Source organism: Peromyscus eremicus, unplaced genomic scaffold (genome assembly GCF_949786415.1).
Source record: "Peromyscus eremicus unplaced genomic scaffold, PerEre_H2_v1 PerEre#2#unplaced_1733, whole genome shotgun sequence".
NCBI classification, from domain to species: domain Eukaryota; kingdom Metazoa; phylum Chordata; class Mammalia; order Rodentia; family Cricetidae; genus Peromyscus; species Peromyscus eremicus.
The window spans coordinates 32552-58254 of NW_026735968.1; the positions used below are offsets into that span (position 1 = coordinate 32552).

At 45.6% G+C, this 25703-nt stretch overlaps 1 protein-coding gene across 1 annotated transcript in view; it reads left to right on the forward strand.

Annotated features, from left to right (window-relative positions):
- Nucleotides 1–1809: 1809 nt before the first annotated feature.
- Cmya5 (cardiomyopathy associated 5) overlaps nucleotides 1810–25703 on the forward strand; it is a gene marked incomplete at its 3' end in the record, with an annotated part of 56261 nt that continues 32367 nt past the window's right edge. The window contains exon 1 of the mRNA XM_059253125.1: nucleotides 1810–2039. Within this exon, the coding sequence (XP_059109108.1) occupies nucleotides 1894–2039 (146 nt within the window). The remainder of the gene's footprint in view (nucleotides 2040–25703) is intronic.

Genomic DNA, 25703 nt, shown 5'->3' on the forward strand with positions numbered 1-25703 from the left:
ATCTAATTCCCGTTAACCACTATATTTCTCTGGCTTTATTAGGAATAAAGCTTTCCACGTGGGTCAGTTTTTTAGATTACTAATCTGTAGTACTTTTGATGCAGTTAAGCGTTTTATATATGAATTCTTTTTCTTGGAAATGTTCCTGAGAGCTACTCCATGCTGTGCAGCTCTTCGTTCTCAGAATGTATTGAGTGTGATAGTTTAATGGTGACCCCAGGGAATGTTTGTAAATAGTGGGCACTTAGGGATGGGTGTTCTGCTTTGCAGCAGTATGACATTTAATAAAGCCTCAGAATTAACCACAGTGTGGACTCGTGCACTGCCACCCTGTTCTCGGTTTTCTGTGGCCCCACCCTACTACTCTTGAGCTGATTTGTTGTAACAAGTAGGCCAAAAAGCTCATAAATTTACATCCTGGAACTAATGGGCCAGCCTAAGATCATGTACTTGTAGCAGTCGAGCTGTATCAGGTAAGTGGGCTGTTAATATATGAGGCGGGGTTTAAATTTATTTCCAGTGCTGGGGATTGAACTCAGCCCGTGCCTGATAGGCAAGTGCACTACCCATTGAGCTAATATCTGCAACAGGAGACATTATTTTCAATTTCAATTTTGTGTGAATTTTACATTTTATTTTGTGTGTGTTGATTGCTCCATTTCTATATGTTTGTATGTGTTGTTAAAGTATTGTTAGTGTCAAAAGTGTGGACTCTGTAAACAATTCTGTTTTGGATTATTTGAAATAGGATCTTGGCAAAATCAGTGGTAAAAGAGCCTGCCTATCTACACCTTTGTTCACATGCTGGTGCACAGCATGCAAGCTGTTGTAGCTAGAGAGTAATACCTACTTTCCTGTCTCTACAAACTAAACTGTAAGTAGAATCCACTGTGATTAAAAATAAAGGTTTAGAGTTGTAGCCCCAAAGCCCTTCTCAGGAAAGGATACATTCCTGCCTCTTCACTACTACACAGGTCTGGCCTTTTTAGAAGCATTCGTTACATACTGTGGTTTGCCCTAGGTATTTGGCCAGCTTAGGAGCTTCTAAGAACCGGGTGGTGGGACAGAGATGAACGTCCATCGTCTGCTAGGTATCAACATACTCAGTAGGCTGCTGGAGAGGAGCAGCAAGTTCAAACCTGGAGATTTCAGAGAAAGGTGGTGATCCTGAATAAATAAATAGGCAGAAGGCGTTCTACTTGATACGGTGTAAATTCCTGATTTCTGAAAGGGGATTAGTCAGGATTTGATCTCGGAGAACCTTGGGCTTTAGTCCTAGAGCCACGGTTGAGAGTTTAAGCACCAGCTTTACATGATCCAATGAGATCTCGGTCCCATGGACACACCTTTGGGTAGTGTGAGTTTAAGAGGTTCTCTGGAACAGTGGGGCCTGATGGTTGGAAAGTGAGCCTTTGTATCGGGCGCCTCTAGCAAGTTTCCCATTGTCACCGTGCAAGCAGTGAGACCTTAAACTATCTACAAACTGGCACCATAACATCAGGAATAAGGGAAGCAAGTCCCTGGCCTCAAGGAACCATCCAGCAGCTCAGCTGGAGTGTAAAACCCGCCAGATCACTGGACGGAAGGCTGGGCAGCCGGGTTGTTCGACGCCCAGGTGCAGCCCTCAGCACTGCAGTCTGCCCCGGTCCCAGAGGCCACCCAAGATCTGCCAGGCGGGCGGGGCCCTTGGCAGGCGACCCGGACCGGGGAGAGCTGAGCCCGGGCCCCAGACGCTCAGTGGCGAAACTCTTGACGCCTTCTATTTAAAGGCTCGGGGCTCCCCCGCCCCGCGCGCCGGGAACCCGAGCAGCCCCGCGGCCCCGGCGAAGTGCAGTCAGACGGAGAACACCGGGCGAGGCGCGGGCAGCTCCGACTCCGGCCGGGACAGGCGCGATGGCGAGCGGTGACAGCAGACACGCCGCGGAGGGCTTCCTCGGCTGGGGTGCGGACCAGGAGGCGGCCCAGGAGCTGGAGACCGAGGAGTCGTCGGAGGGCGAGGAGGAGGAGGAGGCCGAGTCGGAGGAGGAGCCCGACGCCAGGTAGCGTGAGCCTGTTGTGCTGCCCACTCCACAGGTGTCTCACTGGGCCGCTGGCCGCCCCCGGGCCTTTTCCCTTCTCTTTACAACCTCAGGAGTTCATTTCCCTAGAGCCAAGCTCTCCCTCCGTCTGGGGCGCACCGCCTTCCTTAAAAACGTGAAGGTGGAGGGTTCCTGCTGTCAGCTGGAGTGACAGGTCCGCCTGCAGCAGAGTTCACAGTCGGCCCCCACCCCCACCCCCACCCCCGCCTCCTAGCTCCTTGTGACTTGCTCGTTTATTCTTGGAGACTTACTTGGGGTTCTGCCTAACCGCAAAACTGTGCTGGAATGCTTGCCTCTGGCTCCCCGCGCCGATCAATCTTGCCTGCCTGAGCGTGAGGAAGGATCTGGAGGCAGAGAAAGCTATGTCCATTACCTTCAAAGGTATGGCGGCGGCCTCCTGGAGTTCTAGCGCTAGGCTAGTTTGCTGTATGGAAACTTAATTTTGGTGCAAAGACCGCATACATTTCTTAGAGGAAAGAATCATGAAGGCCAGGTGTAATGGCCCACCCCTATGATTCCAATAATAGAAAGGCAGAAGCAGGAAAACCGTGATTTCAAGGCCAGCTGGGCTATATTGAGAGATGTTTCAGCAACTTCTGTCGTAAGATTCGTTCTGGTCCTAAATACCTACTTATCAATAAGGTGAATGAGATTAAGTAATACTATATATAAAAAAAGTGGGACTCTCTCCACTTTGTCCCTTTTCATGCAGGTCTAAAATGAGAATAGTAGTATGGGTGTCCTATTTTATCCTAAGCATGTGTCAGTCAATGATAGCTCTTCCTGGGTACTCCTATCAGAAGGCTTGGCGGGGAGGGGGAGGCAAGTGAATGTGTACCATTTCAGAATGCCCCACCGAGGCCAGAAGAGCTGAAGTTGAAGTAGCCCAAGAGTGGTACAGAAGGCTGGGGGTGAGGGGTGGGGGGATGGAGGGTGGGGAGGTGGCTCAGCTGGTACAGTGTTTACCTTGTAAGCACAAGGACCCAAGTTCCATCCCCAATACCTACGTTCAGTACCGGAACACTGATAAAAAGCCCAACATGGTGGCTTGGGCTTGTAATCTCCATGTTAGGGAGATGGAAACAGAATCCCTGGGGCTCACTGTCCAGTCAACCCCACCTGTTCAGTGAGTTCCAGGGCAGTGATAGCAGTATGACTGTCTTTAAAAAAGAAAGGTAAAGTGTATGTTGCAAGCAAGAAGGTAGATACACATAGTATAATAAGAGTTATAGTTCACTATGCTGAGGGTCATCACACAAGGTTCACACTCTACATTCCTAACTGTGGTCCTAAGCCTATCTCCCCAAGGTCAGGTCCAGTCTCTAACAGAAGTGTCTGATTGAGGGTCAGGATCCCGGTCTCTCCAGATGTGCAGAGCAGAGCCTTGCTCTTGGTCTCTGCTTATATACTGTCCAGTGGGCATCATGGGGTTTAGGACTGTGTCTTGTTATGGTGAGTGATGTCACTGGGTTCTGGTTATCAGGTGCAGCCTTGGGTGTAGTGGGCTCCTGACTAAGCTATTTTTACATGTCTAAAAGGCATTTTTTTTTTTTTTACTATGCTTATTACATTGGATGTGAGGAATAGTTCTCCACATGCATATACATGTAGTCCTGTGTATACACATAGTGTGACACTGATAAGGGAAAATAGTTAAAAGTCTCGAACCATAGGTTACATGCTTACCAAGCCAACTACCAAGAAGGAAGCAGCTTCTGCTCTCAAGAGCTTTGGGGGAAAAAAGAGAGAAATGATGAGGAATATCTGACTATATGCTAAAGAAGTTAGAATCCAAGCAGAGAATAAAGCATGATGTCTTAGTGAGGGTTTCTATTGCTGTGACGAAACACCATGACCACAAACAAGTTGGGACAGAAAGGTTTTGGTTGGCTTACACTTCAGCATTGCTGTTCATCGCTGAAGGAAGTCAGGTCAGGAACTCAAACAGGGGAGGATCCTTGAGGCAGGAGCTGATGCAGAGGCCATGGAGGAGTGCTGCTTACTGGCTTGCTTCCCATGGCTTGCTCAGCCTGTTTTCTTAGAGAACCCAGGACCACCAGCCCATGAGTGTCCCCACCCACCAGGGGCTGGACCCTCTCTCATTGATCACTGAACAAGAAAATGCCTCACAGCTGGATTTCATGGAGGCATTTCCTCAACTGAGACTCCTTCCTCTCTGATGACTCTAGCTTGAGTCAAGTTGATACACAAAACCAGTCAGTAAACATAGGTACTGTGGAAGGCCAGAAGGGAGGGTAGAGCTTCTAGAATCATGGAGTACTGGCCACAGGCTGGATTTCAGAAGATGGGCAGGGGATGCATAAAGAGAGTGCAGAGAAGGTGCTGATGGGAAATGGCTTCGGGAGGAGGGGATCTGCGACTCCCAGGCATGTAAAGGAGAGATTCTCATAGTGACATGTGGGGTACTCACATTCTTGCCCAGCCAATGTTTTTCAAAGTAAGGAGAAGCTCATTTACATTACAATGTGGTCATCGGACAGTGTCAGGCACCACTGCTGGGTTGCCCTCTGCCAAGAGCTAGGACCTTCAGGTGAGGATGTAACTCATCTGAGGTAAACTTCAGCCTGTCCTGACTGTAGGTGGTAATGTAGACTCTGCAAGAAAACAAGTCACAATAGGCAGAGAGGACTAAGGTAGGGGGTGATGGAGACCTGGAAAACCACCAATTTTTGACCTAGATGATGAGCAAACTTCTGAACAGGATCTGAGAGAACAGACGGCACTCGGAGAACAGTATTCTTGACAGGTAGAGTGGGAAGGTGAATGTCAGCAGTTTCTGTAAGGGAGGCAGCAGAAAGAGAAGTGATAGTTACAGTGTGGACTGTGATGGGCTAACAGGAAGCGGTGGTAGTTCTCTCTCTCTCTCTCTCTCACCCCAGTGTGGTCAGGAGTCCAACCACTTCATTGTGTGTGAGTTTAGAAACGTGGTCTGGAGTTCTGTGTTCCTCTGAGAATGGAAGTGAGAATTTGGAATAGGTGCTAGTAGATGGAAGGTGAGAGTCACCCTCTTTGGACGCCTGCACAGGAGTTTGACACTCAGAAGAGGGCCTTGTTATGCCAGGCACAGCGCCAGATGTTGACTTATGTTGTCTCATGTTAGACCCTCCCAGCAGGATGACAAGGCCATTGTCCTGTTCTGGAGGAGGAAACTGGAGCCTCATATCATACACTGAGAATGAAAAAAGGAAAAAAAGCAAGAAATCGTTAAGATGCAGTGTGAGCCAGCATGTGTACATAGCAAGTCAGGGTGCTTTGACCATTCTTTGTTTTGAGGAGGGGTCCTTCCTTATACCAGGGGAAACTGACTCCACTTAGCTTTTACTTTGAGAAGTCACTAGAGAAAGCAAGAAGACCTCATCTCCGTACTATAGTGGGGTTTCCGCCCTGCTTAAGCACAGACGTTGCCTAGGTTTTCTGAAAGGCCAGAAACTACAGTTACAAACTAATTGTGGCTGGGCAGTGGTGGCACACGCCTATAATCCCAGCACTCGGGAGGCAGAGGCAGGTGGATCTCTGTGAGTTCGAGGCCAGCCTGGCCTACAGAGCTAGTCCAGGACAGGCTCCAAAGCTACAGAGAAACCCTGCCTTGGAAAACAAAAACAAACAAACAAACAAAAACCCCAAAATTAATTGTGTTTTGGTCAATGTTGGATTTCTTGATCATGCTATATCTTATATTTTGAGACAGGGTCTCCCACTGAACCTAGAGTTCACTGATCTAGCGAGGTCGCCTGGCCAATGAGCTCCAGGGATCCACTTGTTTCTGCTTCTCCCCACCCCCAATGCCAGAGTTACAGATGACATTGCCCTGACCAGCTTTTATGTGGAGGCTAGGGATCTGAAGCGAGGTGCTCACGCCTGTGTAGCTGGCACTTTAGCAGCTGGGCCACCCCCCTCGCATTAGAAACTAACGTTTACAATGGAGAAGCATACACGAGTTTAAAAGTGGAAATGCTCTGAGCAGTGTTAACAGAATGGTGGACGGTGCATCTATTTGATATAATCTTACTAAGCCACAATACAATAGTTTTGTAATACAATACTTTCATAATATAAAATGATGTACCGGTAAATTTTTGTCACCTTGGTGCAAGGTAGGGTTGTGTAGAAAGAGGGAAAACTCAGTTCAGAAAATCCCTCCCTCATACTGGATGGACATTTTCTTGACTGATGATTCCTGAGGGATGGCAGGCAGTCCTGAATTGTGGGAAGGAAGCCAGTAAGCAGCATTCCTTTATGGCCTCTGTTTAGTTCCTGCCCTGACCTCCCTCAAGGATGGAGTGTGATCAATAAGCTACTGTTTATCACAGCAAGAGAAAACAAGAGAGGACAGACATCAACCATAAAATGAATATACTAGAGAAAGCCTATGAGATTAAGGCTTAACAAGGTTGATAGTGATTGTTTCCAAGTGATGCCATAATAATTGAGTAGAAATTGATTTGAATTCCTAATTTTTTTCCAGTGAATGCACAGTACATGGTATTATTAAAAAACCCACCTTTACTATTAAAATTCAAACCAACTAATTGAAATGCTTTTTTACCCTTCCAGGTATAATATGTAGAATTAGCTATCTTTATGGTCAATAAAAATATCCTGTAGGTGGAGTTTTCTGTCCCGCCAGTCAGTTCCCAAATAACCACACAGAGGCTTACTACTGATTATAAATACTTGGCCAATAGCTCAGGCTTGTTACTAGTTAACACTTATAGGGCTCTCCTGCCTAACCTCTACTTGTCCAGCTATTGGCCAGTCAGCTTCTTTATTAAACCAATCACAGTGACATATATTCACATAGTCAACGTAAAGGAATATTCCACAATATCCCTTCTAATGACAAAAATGCCTTTAGAGTTCAGAAAGCTCATTCTCATCATTTAAGGAACCAATTCCTGGCTGCTGCTTGCTGTCTCTCATGCTAGACAAGTGCTCTACCGGTGGGCTATGCTGCTGGCCCCAGGGTAGTACTAATTTCTAATTATTAAGTGGTCATGAGGATTAAATAAACTGAGAAAGTGTGGGGGCATACCTGACTCTCAGTAGCTCTCAGCAATTTTTAGTTTCTTAACGGCCCTCAGATAGGTCATTATCAGAAGCAAAGCCCTACTTTGGCCTGCCATTCATTAGTGAGGGGAAAGAGATGGAAGCAGCTTTCGGCTGAGCAGAGGTTTGTCCCGGTGGAGCTTATCTTGGCTCATGTAGTAGATATTTGCAGAGAGCCAGGGACTGTGATGCCTGCTGCAGACAAAGTAATTGAGAACTTACTACTGTCCTCAAGGAAGTCACATCCAGGGAAAGTAGCAGAAAAACACAATTATGTCATTAGCCATCAACAGGATTGAAGGGAAGTTTCTGTTGGAAGCACCTCGAAGTGCAGCGGGAATCCTAGGCTCCATCCTAGCTGCAGGAGAAGCTGCACCCCCGGACACATGATGAGGTGTCCCAGAAGGCTTGTATTCCACGCCTATGAAAAGAAAATGGTGTTGCTAGAATTTTATCCAAGACCATCTGCCAAAGCAAATTTGTAAAACCTACAGATCTTAGAGCCAGGAGAGGCCAGAGGGACATCTGTTCCCAGCCAATCATTTTACAGATTCAGAAACCCAGTGTCAAGGGACAGTTTTTTGAAGTGGAACCGCTTCTCATTGGTAGAACTCAGAGCAGACCCCAGGTGTCTGGACCCCAGCCTAATGCTCACCAGTTTGGTCCATCTGCAGATACTCGTCAGACTCCCACAGTGAGCCGGGTACTGCCTAGGCCCGAAAGACAAGCAGGGAGTAGAGAGAACAAAACGCACACCTCCTGAAACTGGTTTTCCAAAAAGAGTTAAGAGATAAAATAGAGCCGGGCGGTGGTGGCGCACGCCTTTAATCCCAGCACTCGGGAGGCAGAGCCAGGCGGATCTCTGTGAGTTCGAGGCCATCCTGGGTACCAAGTGAGTTCCAGGAAAGGCGCAAAGCTACACAGAGAAACCCTGTCTCAAAAAAACCAAAAAAAAAAAAAAAAAAAAAAAAAAAAAAAGATAAAATAGAATGTCCCAGGTGGATGTCGGTTCTCTGGAGATAACTACAGCATGGCAAAGGACAGGATGGTGAAGGAAGCCCCTCTGCCAGGCCACATCTGAGCAGGGCCTGAAGGAAGGTGTCTCTGGCCAGTGGAGATCAGGAGCCATGGCACTGGGGTGGGAATGTGTGGTTGGCTTAGGAGCACAAGGAGACGAGGCTGCGGGAGTGGAGTGAGCAGAGTAAAGGGTCGTCAAAGGTGAGTGCCAGAAGCCCGGCTGCAGATCTGGGGCTGGGGAGGTGGCTCAGTGGGTAAAGCCCTTGTCATGAAGTGGGAGGAGTGAGTTGGGATCTCACTCCTCATCTCATCACCAATGGCCTGCCTGTGTCCCAGTGCTCAGCAGATGAGACAGGGAATCCCTGGGGCAAGCTGGTTAGTTAGACTAGCCAAACCTTTGAGCTCTGGGCTCAAGTGGAATATTCTGCTTTAATATAAAAGGAACGATTAAGGAAGTCACCCAATACTGACTTCTGGCTTCTTCCCGAACACACATGTGCAACCACCCGCCCCCACATACACACACCACACACCCTCTACCACATCCTTACACCACACACATCACAGGCTGTGGTTGGGACTTAGGTTTTATTCTCAGTAAAACTAAGAAGCTCTGTTCTCTCTATCATGCCATTCGGGAGTCAAAACAAAGCATTTTTAGTGGCGGTTGTGGCATTTCCTTAAAGACTAAACACCAGTGGGTCCACACTGTTGTTCATCTAAATTTTTAGAGCTCACCAGGTGCAAACACTGTCTGAATGTGTCAGACCCACAGTCCCCTGTGTGCAGAGAGATGTGTCAACAGACACTCAGTTTTCTTTTGTTTTAGTTGGTTTCTGACTGAGCCCATTTCTTTCCGTCTTCCCTATTGAGAGCTGCTGGTATTCCATGAGAGTATACAGCAGTGACAACTAGTGCTCAGAAGGTCAACCTATCAGAACTAAGGCTTCTGTTAGAGGAAACCATCACACAAGGCGTTATGGAATTCCTGCCTTTTGAATGAACTGGCTGTCTCTTGTTGTAAACTTCTTGTACAATAACAGCTATGATTCTCCTCATTTACCGAGCATCTCCATGTCATGTGTACATGTAATCTCAGGATTGCATCTCAATCTTGGGCACAACTTTCCCTATACATTTGAGGTAATTGGACAACTGTCCCCAGCTGTGTTTATTCTTCATTAGCTTACATCTGGCCAGGGCCATTCTCTGGACAAAAGTATTTCAACAAAGATAACTTATTATCCAAGGACAAGCTGCACATCGATAAGAATTAGCTCACCTCACTTACAGATAGAGAAAATAACCACTAACAATTAAATCCTCAACTCTTTACCTTCATCCTGGTTTATTTACACATGACCCTAATTTGAGAGATTTACTGCTCACATTCCTGGGAAGATGTTTTAGCCATCTGCTAGTTACTGAGTTAAGGCAGTTACTTCCCACTGATCTAAGGAGATTGTCAAGGCCAGGCAGGGGATAGGTGCCAAGCTTCCTTCTTGTGAAAATTAAGTTTTAGTTCCTCCTCAGGCAGGTGCTATTCCTAGATTCCCTAATTGGTTTTAGCCTTTAGCTGACCCTACCAGAGAACTCCCCTTTAGTCACTCCCCTTTTTGGGTTGTAACTGGAAGCTGACAATTATTGCTTTATGTGTGGATCCTTATCACCTCTCTCTGCACCCTGAAAACTTTAAGCCTCGCATTGCTTTACCAAGGAATTACTGCTTGTGTATATATACTGGTTCCCTCACAGCACTGGGAGAATTATTTAGAAGAACAAAGATGAGGATGGAGATGGAAAGAACTAGATAGAGATGAGAGAACAGCAGGAGGGACTGAGAGCAGGAGGGACCGAGAGGAGCTAAGAATGAGAACAGAAAAGAAACTGTGTAGATAGAATTGACTTAGAAGAATAAAGTGAATGGACTAAAGAACTCAGTGTGCTTAGATTCATTTTATATCTCTCAGATTAGTATCCTTAGTCGCTTGTAGCTTCTGTTCTGGACCCTGGTAGAAATCTCCTCAGGGCAGGTACTTGGGGAGAATTCATTACTTCCCCATGACTACTCAGGAACCTTTGATTGGTTCTGTTTTACAACAGCTTCCGTGGGTCAAGGTTATTTTCTGTATGGAAGCACAGGGGTGTTTATAGCAGTACCTAAAACTTAAAAATCATCTTCCATTGCAGCATTAGCAGGCACGTGTAAACGTGCCGATGTGGGCTGATAGCATTACACTTCCTAACAGCATTCTGATGTAACTCGTCACAGGGAAGCAAGCTCTTGGGAGATGAAGGTTATCAGTACAGAGCAGTCTGTGTCACATGTCTATCTGTGTGGTGTCTTTCACTGGCTTGCTTACCAAGGTGTTCTGACAAGTGTGTAATTTGAGCTAGCCCTCTTCTGAGGTCAGTGGAAAGCACTTGGGGTAGGGTAGGGGTGCCTGGCTGCCTGGGATGCCAGAGGCTGAGGGAGGAGAGAGGCCAGAATGCTAGGAGCTGCTGAAGTGTTGGTTGTCGTATGTCCTTGGTGAGACTTTGACTGAACAGTGAGGGAAAAAATGCAAGAACTGGAATTAAATTGTTTTCCTTGAACACAGCAAACCTACTAAAGCATAGGGCATACTGAGAAAGCAGCAACAGCAAAATTGTGTTGCCTGGCTGTTCTGAGCGTGCGCTTAGGGAAAGCATGGTACCTCAGACATTAGAACAAAATCCTTCTTCCATGTCAGAAAACTTAGAGTCAGATGTAAGAGACCAGCTGTGATTTGTGCATGAAAAGAATCTTTTGTGTAGTCCAGTGTTAATAGAAAGAAATACACTGTCAACCACATAGATAATTTAACTTCTCTCTCTCTCTCTCTCTCTCTCTCTCTCTCTCTCTCTCTCTCTCTCTCTCTCTCTCTCCCCCTTCTTCTTTTTTTCTTCCTTCCTTCCTTTCTTTCTTACTCCTCCCCTGCCCTCCACCCCCTGAGACAGGGTTTCTCTGTGTAGCAATCTTGGCTGTCCTGGAACTCACTCTGTAGACCAGGCTGGCTTCAAACTCACAAAGATCCACCTGCCTCTGCCTCCCTAGTGCCGGGATTAAAGGTGTGCACCACCACGACCCAGCAGTAATTTAACATTTAAGTAGCCACTGAAGTTTATACAAAGAAACATATGACAGCAATTTTAATAATGTATTTTATTTAATGCAATAGTCAAGGTCCTACTTGTAATGCATATTTGTAAAATATAGTCAGTAGATCTGACCATGAGCTCAGAGTATATATGCCAGAGTCTGTGTCAGATATCAGGACATTAAATGATAGTGTCGAGGAGTTCAGTCTGGGGAGGGGAAGCACTGACTTTCACCACGATGTTAGATTCATTACACAAAGGTAATTATTTATCAAAGAATAGGTAAAAAGACTCTTTTCCTAAGTTAGAGTTAGAAAGGTTTGGTAGAGCAACACTAGCTAATGAGAAAGGTCAACCAAGCATGATGTGTAGCTCAATACACCTCAGGTTCCCACTCACACCTCTTGTGCTGCTAATGCTGCTGTAAACTTTGTACCATCCAGGATCACTCGGGATGGCCCAGGGTTGAGAACATTTGCTGACGAAGCGAATGCATAAGTGAATGAGTGTGTGAGTAGATGTAATTGGGATACATACCTGAACTTGGATCAGGTAGAATATTGCTGGTTGCTGACCACTTGTTTAACCAGGGATTGACAATGCTCAGTGACTCTAGATACAGTAGCCAGGAGGGGACAGTGATAAGTACTAAAGGATGGTTGAGTTATGTTGTCTGCAGGAACATCCCGGTCTTCTGTGACTTGTCCCAGAGCTGCCCCTAGACAGTGGTTCTCCACTTGTGGGTTGCGACCCCTTTGGGGGTCACCTATCAGATATCTTGCATGTCAGATATTTACATTATGATTCATAACAGTAGTAACATTACAGTTATGAAGTAGCAATAATATGAAGTTTTATGGTTGGAGGTCACCACAACATGAGGAACTGTATTAAAGGGTCACAGAATTGGGAAGGACGGGGAGGCCAGTTCCCACCTTTTAAAGGGTTCCTTCCTATGAGGAGGAGAGAGGAATAAGAAACTTTCAGATAGAAAGATAGCGGAGAGGAGAAAGATAGAAACACAGGATAGCTTCGGGAGGACCTGGATCAAAATCCATTGGCCCCTTTTGCCCTTCAAAGGGTCTTTTTATAACAATGCCAAGGAGTGGGGAAAAGACCTCCCCCTTGCTAGATCAAAGCATACCTCACAGCCAAGTGCAGCCCCTTCCAAACACCTGGTAACCATGCCCATGGTCCAATCATTCCCCTATGCAGCCCTGCTGGGTAAAGCAAGCTCAGATTCTTGGACCCTGAGTAAGTTCTCATAGGAAACCTCTGTGGGTCTCTACAGGAAGGTTAAGAACCACTGCCCTAGACTGACCCTTTAGCCAGATCATAGATGAGGGCTAAGAACAGCTTTTGCTTTTTGCTCAAAGAAGAATTCTCTATTAAGCCTACTGGAATGCCTCCAGTTCAAAAATTCTATCCATTGATCTGGTAAAGTCCAATACATGTGGGAAGATTAATCAACACGGCCCTACCTACCAAGTGAAACCTCAAAACCTCCTGACCCACAGACCCCTATGCTTTGTTTGTATGTGTTTTCTTTAAGAAACCCCACGTGTTTACTGTCACTCAACATTCTGTACTATAAGTATTTCTAATTTTTATTTGTAAATTTAAAAACAAGTCATGTACACTCACCACAAATTCCCTCTTAGTGACTGATCTCACTAGGATACTTAGAGTTATACTGATTTGTAGGTAAAAATAATCCCTCCTCTTCCAGAAGAGCACCCCTAGTAAGTGAAGAGCCTTATCCCTCAACAGGTGTATACTAGGTGTACTCAGGGCCGGGTGTGTAAACACGGAGTGAACAAGAGGCCAAGTTTCTACTGTATCTACTCCAGACCCTGGAGTGGGCAGATAGCTGTTCGTCACTGAAGTCACTGCACGGTGAAGTGGGTCGGTCCCGGGAGCTGAGGGATGGGTCTGTTCGCACCCCTCGTGGTTTTTTCTAAGTCTCTGGTCCCTGCTGCCAATCCACCCTCCACCCACAGCAAAAGCTGCTCACTGTTCTGCCATGGACTTGGCAGGAGAGCCTGGCTGCTGATGGCGCTCGCCCTGGAGGACACTTTGATGTCATCTCCCTGACCCTCTTATGTTCGGGACCAGTGACAGAGGCCCACAGAAGGGAAGGGGAGTCAACACTGGCTCAAGGAACACCTCACTCATTCTGGGCCCTGTCGCTTGTTATCTTGTGTGATGTTTTAAAACAACAGTTCAACAGTACCTACTGGCTTTGCTTTCACCCTTATTTTGTGAGAGAGAAACTGGAGGGGAAAATACGGAATAATTTACATAATTTCAGCAGCTTGCAGGATATAAACAAGGATGCTAGCATGCTCTTTGGAAGAATAAGTCCTGGAACTCTGTTTGTCTTCAGGTCATGTGTAAATATACACAACACAGAATAGACAATGTATGTAAAGACATGTACTCCTTATAGTGCTTATTAAACAGATGCCTGTTCTTCACTAGCCAACTTCTTTTTATTTGAGCATAATTTTACTATTTATTTTTTTATTATTTTTAAAAATTATGTGTATGTGTATTTGTCGGTTTGTGGCTACGCACACATGTATGTGGGTACCTGCAGAGGCCAGAAAGGGTGTTGGAACCCCAGGAGCTGGAGTTCATACAGGTGGTTGGGAGCCACCCAATCTGGGCGCTAGGAACCAAACTCATGTCCTCTGCAAGAACAACACGTGCTCTCAACTGCGGGCCCTCTCTCCAGCCCCAATTTCACTACTTTAAAATGATTATTTCAATTTCCTTTTTTTTTTTTAAAGCACAAGCATAAAAGGCCTGGGAAGTAGCTGCTAACCCTGACCAGCACTTTTGCTATATTAGGTTTCTTAATGTGTCATAGAGTCAATCTTACAATTAAAAATAGACATTAGGCAACCCAGCGTACTTGGGTTTCGTAAGGTCAAAGCTGGCAACACCAAAACACTCTTCTACATGCCAGATAGGACCACGTGATACACATTTAGTGGGAAATTACGATAATATCCATGAAATTCTGATACATTCTTTAAAAGACAGATTTTATGTTAAGTGTCAGGTAGTAAATTTTTAAGTTTTTCAATCTAACTTCCTTTTTCTTTTGTATTTTAAAAAATATTTTTATTTTTTTGAGAATTTCATATATGAATATAATGTATTTTCATCATATCCACCCCTCATTCCTACCCTAACTACTCCAGATACACTCCCCATGTACTTTTTTTTTTTTTTTTTTGAGCTAGAGTCTCATATTTTAGCTCAGGCTGGCCTAGAACTCACATGTAACCCAAGCTAGCCTCAAACTCATAGCAGTTCTACTGCCTCAGTTTCCCAAGAGCTGGGATAACAGGTACATGTCATCTTGGGTATGGCCCTGGGACAGAGGGCCCTAGGAAGGAAGAGATGGGGGCTTAGCATTGAGTGGGTCCCATTTGTGGCTGTACAATTATACCCGGTCTTTCTTGCTGGCAGGAGGGGACACCGGCCACCCTCCAGGAAGCTGCAGAAAAGATCCTCCTCCAAACCCTTGTCACCAGGTGTAGCTAGAGTTTTCCTGACTGGCCCACAGTCAGGGCAAATCTCTCTCACCTGCCAGTCCCACAGCCACTCAGACCTGACCAAGCAAACACAGAGACTTATATTGGTTACAAACTGTATGGCCGTGGCAGGCTTCTTGCTAACTGTTCTTACAGCTTAAATTAATTCATTTCCATAAATCTATACCTTGCCACATGGCTCGTGGCTTACCAGGATCTTCACATGCAGCTTGTCATGGTGGGGGCTAGCAGTGTCCCTCTGACTCAGCCTTCCACTTCCCAGCTTTATTCTCCTCCTTGTCCCGCCTACACTTCCTGCCTAGCCAATGGCCAATCAGTGTTTTAATTATTGACTAATTAGCAACACATTTGCCATACAGAACATCCCACAGCAACCAGGTCCCCAGAGAAAGTGACATTCTTACTTCCTAGACTCCTTAAAATAAAATCTAAGATTAAATGCAGGAGAAATAACATGTACAGAGTTAGTTATGTTGAGATGTAAACTAAGCCTGCCTGGCAACCAAATGTGTGGTTAAACTGATTGGCTGATAGAATTAGGATCCCCACTTTATTTATATACCTGACTTTTTGGAGAAAAAATACGAGTGGAGTCTTTTGGACACCACCACACGCAGAGGGATGAGGTCACAGCTGAGGGAAAAGGGGTCTTATTTAAAAACTTGTCAGGTTGAGTGGCCTAGCTTATCTTAGAAGAAAATGGCAAGAAAGGGCAACCACTTCTTAGACTTCTCTGTTCCCTTCCGCTCCAGTTCACAATGCTCGCTCAGCCTGCCTGCTCCCATTTGTCAACCCCTAGGCTTCCTTAGACTGACTTCTGCCATTTAACTGCTTAGAATCCCAGCTCAGAAGCCTGGGCTTTGGGCAGAGAACAGCTCCTGAACAGATTCCATATTGCTAATGGAGCCTCACCTAGGTTGTGGTCTCCAGATGAGTGTGCTGAACTTTTGTCGGGGGAGGGGACTGTGAGTTGTTACAGAAGCTAACTGACCAGTGTAAGCAGAGGATGATCTGGTCGACCAGAGGCTCCTGGGAAGGATAGAAAACAGAGCTCCTCAAAGTACGCCTCAGAACAGGTCTCATGATTTACTGTAACTCAAATATAAAAAGACAAGCCAGTTTAAAATTGAGAAAAGGGGCCGGGCGGTGGTGGCGCACGCCTTTAATCCCAGCACTCGGGAGGCAGAGCCAGGCAGATCTCTGTGAGTTCGAGGCCAGCCTGGGCTACCAAGTGAGTTGCAGGAAAGGCGCAAAGCTACACAGAGAAACCCTGTCTCGAAAAACAAAACAAAACAAAACAAAACAAAAAAAAAAAAAAAATTGAGAAAAGGATCCAAAGAGACTATACAAAGTCCACTGAACATAAGAAAACATGCTCACTGTTGTGAACCATTGGAAAAAATGCAAATTAAAACCACAAGGGAATGAGCATTGGTAAGGGTGACAACTCAAATGTACACCAACTAATGAACATTAATGAAAATATGGCCCATACAGGAGAATGTTATTTCATCATAAAAGGGAACTAAGAATTTTGACATGCTACAGTATGGATGAACTTTGGAAACAGCAGGCTAAGGGAAAAGAAGCCAGAGATGGAGGATCATGTATTTTGTGATCCCATTTATACAAAATATCCAGAATAGCAAAACCATAGAGACAGAAGGGATATTAGTGGTTGCCTAGCACTGAGAGAGAAATGTGGTGTTTGTTACCACATTCGTGGAGAAGTAATTGAAGAAGACATTCAAAATCAACCTTTGGCCTTTGCGCGCGCGCGCGCACACACACACACACACACACACACACACACACACACACTGTTAGAAGTTTGATAATGAAACTCTCAGTTATTACTGGTCACTAGATGTCAGGCTGCCTGTGGCCACTTCCATCCCCACAGTCCAACACTGCAGGAACTGTAACTTCTACTGTTACCCTAGAGAAAACAGAGAGCCACCAGCTGCCTCCTGAGGGGTGAATGGTGTGCGGGCCACCCCTGGGGCAGCATCCATCACTGCCAATCTGTCTTCCCAGAACCCCTCAAGTGAGGGACTCTCTGACTGGGAGGAGAGATCAGTTGCTAGCCTGCCAGGGAGGACTTGAGGGGCACTGAGTCAACTTCCTTCAGGCTCATTCCTTGGTTCTCAGCTCATTTGACATGTGACCTAGTAGAGTTTGCTCTTTATATAGATATTTTGCATTTTATTGAAACAATGGGACAAACTATTAATATGTCTCAAAGTTACTCTGAAAAAGTCAGCAGCAAACAAATACAGCCATATGAAGTATCTTCTCCACTAAGTTCTAGCAGGTTCTGACTGGTTATACTGTGCGTTCTAGCCTGGACTTTCCATTTCATAGTAAAAGCAACCAGGAGGGGTGCCCAACACACTCTCTTATACATGAGGGTGTCTGCTTTGGGGTTTCAGAGCTCTGAGGAAGTCCCTCAGCTATCTGGTATTGTCAGAAAGTGAATCCCTTCCACTCCTGATTGTAGAAACCAGGCCAATCCCTTTCTGGAGAATGGTACCTCAGCTCACAGTGTGGATAACTCCATGGTTTATATAAGAGTTGCAGTGGGTAGAAACAGGATTCAAGAGGTGTCAATTCTCTTCTCTGTTAACATGGACATAGAGAGTCAGGGCCCATTTGTTCGGTGTTTGAAGAGGGGGACATGGGACAGGTACCAACATTTGAAAGACCTACCTACTCAACTTTGTTTCGCTTTTGGGGGGGCACTAGTGTATTACATGGCATTTGTTTTTATCTTTGAAAGTTATTGGTTAATTTTACTAGTAAAAGAAAGTGGTAAATATGTGGCTGGGAAAATGGCTCAGTGGTTAAGAGTCCCTTCTGCTCTTCCAGAGGACAACTTTGGTTCCCAGAATCTATGGTAGGTGGCTCATAACTGCCTGTAACTCCAGCTCCAGAGGATCTGATGCCCTCTTCTGGCTTCCATGGGCACCCATACACATTTAGCATATACACATACATACGTATATACACACACAAATACATCTTTAAACGATACTAAATAGATTCTATAAACTATTCAAAGTGAGTTTTTGTTGTTTGTTTTGTTTTTTTGTTTTCCGAGACAGGGTTTCTCTGTGTAGCTTTCCCTGGATCTCACTCTGTAGGCCCGGCTGGCCTCGAACTCACAAAGATCAGCCTGCCTCTGCCTCCCGAGTGCTGGGATTAAAGGCGTGTGCCACCATCGCCCATCAAAGTGAGTTTTTAAAAGAATCACATTAGCTAAAATTTCTGAGATTAATTTGGCATATGAGATGGTGTCCAGAAAAAGAGAAGGGATATAATGTTAAATAAAAGTTGTTTCTTAGGATGGGAATCCCAAAGCACACAAGGTAGGGGTGTGTGTGTGTGTGTGTGTGTGTGTGTGTGTGTGTTTAAGGGGGAAGAGATAACATCAGATGGGGTCTGAATGAGGGCTTATACCCAAGTCTGTTTATAAAGCTGTAGAGCAGTCTTCCTTATACCAGCTACCCAAGGCATCACCCCTTGCTCAGAAGTCTGCAGGCGAATCCTCCGGTCTCAGCGCCTGAGCCCTGCTCCAGCCTATCCTCCCATCCAGGCTCCACACCTCATAAACACCCTGTCTCTTCTCCTTCTCTGGGAGACAGAGATTAGAAGGAGGAAAAGCAAGAAAATAATCTTTCCTTGGAAAAGTGCCTCTTCCTTTGTTCCGAGTTTAATTCTTAATCTCCGTGGAACTAATTTTCTATGCCCAACAACAACAAACAAAGAGCCCCCACCTAAAGTAAGGACTCCAACACAATGCTGTAGACTCTGGGACTGGGGCTGTCATCTGGGGGTAGCTGTGTTGAGTGTGGACTGGGGGGTGGGAATGGGTGAGGAAGAGGAAGGAAAAAGGAAGAGGAGCAGGAGGAGGAAGAGGAAAGGGGTGAGGAAGGAAGGAAGACATGTAGAGAGAGGCAGAGAGAGCAGCTTTCTTAACTCCTTTGGGTTTCCTGCTTCCCCCATCCCACCCTCCACCCCCTGCCTTGAGGCCCGAATACACTCTTGGCATTTGGATTCTATTAGAAATCTCTGTTCTCAAACAAAGAATGAATGATGAATGAGTGCTGTATGGAAGACTAATATCAACATGTATCAGTTTTGCTTAGTTATACTTTCCAGAGGCAATCATTATGAAAGAGATGTCTGCCTTGATTATAGCCTTATTAATTAATTAGAGTGGGACTTCAGATCTTCAGAGTAGGGACTGCACAGTTTGAACCCAACAGGGGAAGGAAAAAGTGAGAGAACAAACATCCAGAACATTCGTTAGAACAGAATATTCAGATGTCCCTCAGCTTATGTTGGGTTTAACGTCCTGATAAACCCCTAGTGCGCTAAAAACATTACAAGTCAAAGTGCATTTACTGCAACTCATGCAGTGGCCATCACTGCTTAGCAGCAGAGTGTGCAGGGTGTCAGTCATTTACCCTCGTGGCACATGGCCTGGCTGACTGGGAGCGGCGGCGGCTTGCTGCTACTGCCCAGCATCAAGACAGAATATTGGATGAGGAAAAGATCAAAATTTGAAACATGAAGTATGGTTTCTAATGAACGCTTACTGCTTACACACCGCCATATATTTGAAAAATTGTAAGTCAAACCATTGACAATCTGAGGCTGGGGCATTTTATACTTATTGCCAAACAGTGTTAGGCTCCTGTTTAACCTTCAAGCCCAGGAAAGGGAGGGGAAATATTAACTTTCATTTGCACAAAGTCAGTCTGCTTGCCTTGCTATAGCAAAATGCCTGAGACTGGGTAATATATACTCAGCAGAACCTCACTGTCCACAGTTCTGGAATCTGAGAAGCCAATGAGCAAAATGCCACAGATGTGACTGGTGACTGGACCTTCTTGCTGAGTCCTTCCACACATGCTGGAAGGAGCAAGAGCGCCCTTCACACTCTCTCAAGGGCTCTGGCCCCTGTTTATGAGGACTCCATCCTCAGGACCTAATTACCGTAACCCTCCCAATATGGTCAATTGCTGATTTATTTTCTTGAATTTTGGGGACACATTCAGACTGCATACAGCTGTGAGTGGTAAGCTAGGGCTCGAGCCTGAGCCCTTTTGGAAGTAAAGATGCTATTTCCACCGTCCCATGTTATTTCTAGCCCGTGGTGTGGCACATATGATGCTAAAGAGACAAGTTTCCCACTCAAGACTTCCTGTCAGATAAAGACACAAGATAAACATTAACTACAATGATACAAAGTAGCCTCAAGAAACACTGGGACAGAGTTACCAAGGCAACACTCACTAGCCAGCGCTGGGTTCCAGGAACCCTCAAGTACTGTAGTTCACTATTAAGGCAATGAGCTCACTAGGAGCCAACTTGGTCATATGCTGACTTTCTAAAACCAGGGGAGGAAGTGTTGACAAGGGAATAGGAAGAATGTGAGGCTCCTCCTCGCACTACTGATAGAAATGCTATCCAGAGGGAGAACTTGGAAAATATGTCAAAAAAGCCTGAAAAATAATTTTGCTTTTGATCTTAAATTTTTATTTCCTAAAGCATTATTCTATGGAAACAAATGTGTAGAAAGTTGTGTCTTTAAAGATTTTTTGCTAGAGCACTTGTGTATTTTAAGAAACAAGAGCTCACTGTGTAGCCCAGGCTAGCCCTGAACTTATGATCCTCCTGTCACAGGCTCCCTAGTGCTGGGAGTCCGGGCAGGTGCCAACATGCCCAGCTCACCACAATCTTTCTTATAACATGGAAACAGTCTAAAGGTTCAGAAGGGTACTGGGTAAATCAAATGTCATAGTGTATGATAATAAACTGTATTTCTCCAAGAGTGTTCTTTCTACCACTCACAAGGTCAAAACCGTTTTCACAGTGTTCTAGGCCGTATTCACATACTCCCGTGTGAATGCAGTGCATAGGAGAAACTCATTGATAAGTTCTTGTGTTCTATGTAGCAGCTGGTTGGGCTGCTAGTTTCAAGTTTTGTGTAGGATAAAGAAAATGCCCACACCTGCTTCAGATCACAAAAAACCTGATCTGCTCCTGATCATCAGCAGGGAAGAAGTCCGCAGCAGAAACAAGCAGGCCAGCATTCACTGGCCAGAATGTCCCAAATGCCCATGCCCTGGTTACTGCGCAGCCTCACAGAGGAGGCCTGCTGTGGAACACACCTGCATCCATTGCAGCTCTTCTGTGACAATGACCAAGTCACGTTGTGCAGCAAATGTTTCCACAGAGCACAAGCAGCGTGTGGTATATGGGATACAAGAGGCTGCTGTGTTATAGGGTAAGGAAAATCTAAAGGAGTCTAGCCAACTCCTGATTGGTTGAGTGATTGACTGACTGACTGATTGATTGATTGGACAGATATACTGATTCTCTAGAAATAATTCCCTGGGAGTTGATTAAGACATACCACAATAGCCAGGCAGTGGTGGCGCATACCTTTGATCCTAGCATTCAGGAGGCAGAAGCAGGAGGATCTCTGTGAGTTTGAGGCCAGCCTGGTCTACAGAGCGAGTTCCAGGACAGGCTCCACACTACAGAGAAATCCTGTCTTAACAAAAAACAAAACAAAACAACAACAACAAAAAGAAATACCACAATAAACTAAATCTTCTACATCAAGGCTAAAGAAAACACATGGTCAAGGCTAAAAAAAATAAAAAAAAAAACAAAAACAAAAAAACAAAACAAAAAAAGAAAAAAAAATGCCCATAATCATCTGGACATCAGGGGAAAAGTAATTCCAAGGGTCCGTGTTATCCTTTTAAAAAACATTTCACTGGGTGAACGCAGATTTTTTTTTTTTTAAACTGGAGTTTTATAAATTTGTGGGTGTTTAAGAAGAGATGTTATGGGAAATTCAACTTAATTTTTAGAACTACTTCAGAGCTATCTAGGCAGCTTCATGTCTCAGAAGGCTGCCCCGGGGGATGTAGAGTTTTACCGTCATCCCATCTAGCCCAGCAGCCCTCTTCATCAGAACAGGTTCAACTGGTGGACCTGTCCTACAGACTTTCAAGTTTGAGATGACCACCCACCAACAAGTGCTTCCTAGTGTACCAACAGCGTTCCAGGGCTGCATTCAGGCTGTTTCCTGTCCCCTCTGGGATTTCAGAGTCTCCCTGGTGCCCGGCCTTGCTGCCTGCTGCCTCTGTTTTAAGCAAGAGGGCTCTGTGTTCTCCTTCTCCAGTGGTGGCCTTCAGCTGGCTGGTGGGACAGTCCTCTAGGCCTGCTGGGGCATTCTCATTGGGCAACTCCGCTGACAGGTGTCCATGGTAACCAGGTCCTGCAACCAGCCTAATGGCAGAATTTGACCTATGGTCATCCTCTAAAACACAGCAGGGAGTAAGAGTGTAAAATGCCTGGGCAACGGCTGGGGATAGTGAAGAGAGCGATGCCAAGTTTAGTGGCCAAGATCCTCTCAGTTGTGTTCTTCAGAGAGATCCTCCAGGTTCCGTTTCCACACTGGAGAGGAAAACCAACTGCTTTCAAAAACCGGGAGCTTTGCACACATACATTGTATAACATTACTTCAAGAATGAAGAATTCTCGCTCTCTCTCTGTCATGTGTGTGTATGTGTGTGTTCAGACATGAAGAGGTCATAGGTGTGTGTGTGTGTGTGTGTGTGTGTGTGTGTGCGCGCGCGCGCGCGCGCGGCTGCGCGTGCGCGTTCAAACATGAAGAGGTCATAGGCCAGAGGTCAACCTAGGGTGTTCTTCCTCAAGAACGCTGTCCACTTTTTAAATAGAGACAGGGTCTCTTCCTGGGACTTGCTAACCGGGATAGGCTGCTTGGCCAGAAAGCGCCAGGAATATCTCTACCTTCCCAGTGCTGAGATTCTAAGTATGTGCTACCACGTCTGGCTTTTTGTATGGATGTTGGGGACTGAACTCAGGTCCTCCAGCACAGCAAACGCTTTACTGACTGAGCTATCTGCCATATACGACTGAACATATTTTCTCCTACTGTACTTGCAGAAAATACAAAACTAATGATGTTATTGAGTTACCATCTGGAGCTGGTCTACAGAAAATATCCAAAGAGTTGTCAGTAACTGCAACAGTATGATTAATTTCCCTGAAAAGGATTGCTGGCAGCATAGTTATAGAACTACAGAAGAATTCAGCGAAGGAACACTTGGAAAATCAAAGAGAAGGTGTATGGTTGTGCTCTGTCACAATTTTCAGTGTACGCTCAGGGCGTTTCTCTCCATTGTAGGAGGGTAGTTCCTGGAGCTCCAGCGAGACTCCCCTCTCTACGGTTTATCCAAACAGACCCGGGAGCTCTAACTCACCACACCTAACTACATATACAGACAATTGCTGAGCCCATGTACCAGTCACGGTTCTCCAGAGGAACAGATAGAAAGAATATGTGTTACAGAGGGGATTTGTTAGAATGGCTTACATGATGCATGCTGGGTAGTCAAACAATGACTAGCTACACGCTAGAGAGGAAGAGAATTGCTTCGGTGCATAGAGGCTGAATGCCTTGCCTTGGCTGTCTTATTCTGGTGCCGGAGGCCTGGACTATGCTGGAGGAGTCCTGGTCTTTCGTCCACTGGAGGAAGTGGGTTCTGAAGGCCAACATAGCAGCAGGAGAGAAGGCCAACAAAGGGAGCTCTGGTGCCCCCAGACCTCTGTATCGGGGCTACTGTTGCCCACTCTGGGGGAGGGGAGGGTCCTCCCAGAAAATACCCCACAGACTTCCCCAAAGGAATGTCTCTTTGGTAACCTCAGATCCAATCCAGCGGACAACCGAGTTTAACTGGAGAACCATCTGATAGCTGAACCAGGTTTTACTTTTTTCAGGGTATTAGTAGTAGTAGTGTTTTTCTTTCTTTCTTCTCCTTTTTTTTTTTTTTTCTGGAGCTGAGGACTGAACCCAGGGTGTGCTTGCTAGACAAGTGCTCTACTACTGAGCTAAATCCCCAACCCCAATAGCAGTGTTTTCAAGACCTACTATGTGGGGGTTCTTTGTTGTACATTTAGCAAGAAAAATTACTGGAGGGCAACCATGGAAAGCTTACCAGATTTCTCCTGCTCTTTGGATAAATTCTCTCTCATACTTTAGTCACAAATTGTAGGTTTAAAAAAGTGGAGCAGCCAAGAAGTCTATCCTGATGACTGATTTAAAAGCTCCCAACCTGACAAGCTCCGATGAGGCATTCGGTCTCTTAGCAACCACCACAAGGCATTCACAGGAATCTCCCAGCAGGGGTTGGGGGAGTTTCTGCTTCCAGCTAATACTCAGCAGTTGTTGAAGAATCCCAGGGCTAAACCGTTCAGCCTGTGTTAACTCTTCGGATGTTCTTATTTTCCATTGTTTTGTCTTTCCATCCTTACCCACTTCTTTTCATTCTTAGGTCTATACCAGAGGTTCTCAGCTAGTGTAGACCTGCAGACATTTCTGATGTCCCAGCTGGACTTGGGGTCCTACTGGCATCTAGTAGACCAGGAAGGATAGGAGGGCATCTGAGCACACAGGGCAGCTCCCCACAGCAGAGCTGTCCAGTCCCAGTGCCGGGAGTGTCACTGTTGAGGCGTCCCCAGCTCCCAAGATCACAAATAACTGCCTTGCCCACATAAACGCTGAAGCGGTCACTAAGCCGTGAACCAGCCCTGGTGCTTTCTGACATTGTTTGAATGTGAATTTCTCCATTTCGGGGATCGAACCTAAGCCTCTGTGCATGTTAGGCAAACGTTCTACCAGCAAGCTACGTTCAGCCTTAATTTTTTTTAAGAAAGAATTTTGTATAGGAGTGCTGTATTTAGATCATTGTCTCCGCCCCCCCCCCCCCCCCCACCAACTGCTCCTGTTCTTATTTCGTTGTGAGATAGGTCTCACTAAGTTGTCCACGCTGGCCATGAATTTGCACTCCTCTGACTGTGGCTTCCAGAGAAACTAGGATTACTACCACGCCCTGCTCTGCAGCTGGCATCTTTTTAATCCTCTAGTTTTTAATAATAGTGGAAAAATTGATGGATGAAGGTTTTGTTGTTGTTGTTGTTGTTGTTTGGTAGTGCTAGAGAGCAAATCCAGGCCCTTGTGCATGTTAAAATATTCTCGACCACTGAGCTATATCCCCTGTCTTTGGCTTTTGAGACAGCGTCTCCATGTGCCCACTGTAGACATAGTTCAGGCTGGCCACAAACTCCGACTCCTCCTGAGAGCTGAGATTGCAGGGTGCTCCACTGTGCCCGGGGACAGGCAAGATTTTTCCTTTTCACCAGCAAACTCAGGCATTTCCCTGATGTGCATGTAATTGAGTCATATATAGCCCATGGCCAGCCTTTGAGTAGCTGCCCTTGAGTATTTATACATTTATTGCTAATGTGAAACTTCACTCTTTCCAACTCTGGGTGTGTAAGTGATTCACACAGTTTAAAAGTTCTGCATGGGTCACTACCACTGGAAACCAGACATATCCTATTTGTATTAAATGAGGAATACAGTCTGATAGAGTGTCCACACCTGTACTTTCATCACTCAGGGGACTGAGATACAAGAAATATGAGTTAGAGGCTAGCCTGAGCTTCACTTACAGGATCTGGGTTGGGGAAAAAAGGAATCTAGCCACTATTTTGAACCTTAGTTTCTAAAGGATCACTTATTAATCTGGTCTTCTGTCTTTTGGATGAACCAAACATCATAATTAATGCTTTTAGAGAGTTATATAGTTTTTTTATGTTTTTTTTTTTTAAACTTGATTGAACTGCTGGGAAGAAGTCCTTCTTTAGTAATAGAACAGAGATGGGTGGTGGCTACTGAAAGAGACTTTGTCTGTGTTAGATTCTCCCTCCACCCCCCACCCCCCGCCACCGTGTGTGTGTGTGTGTG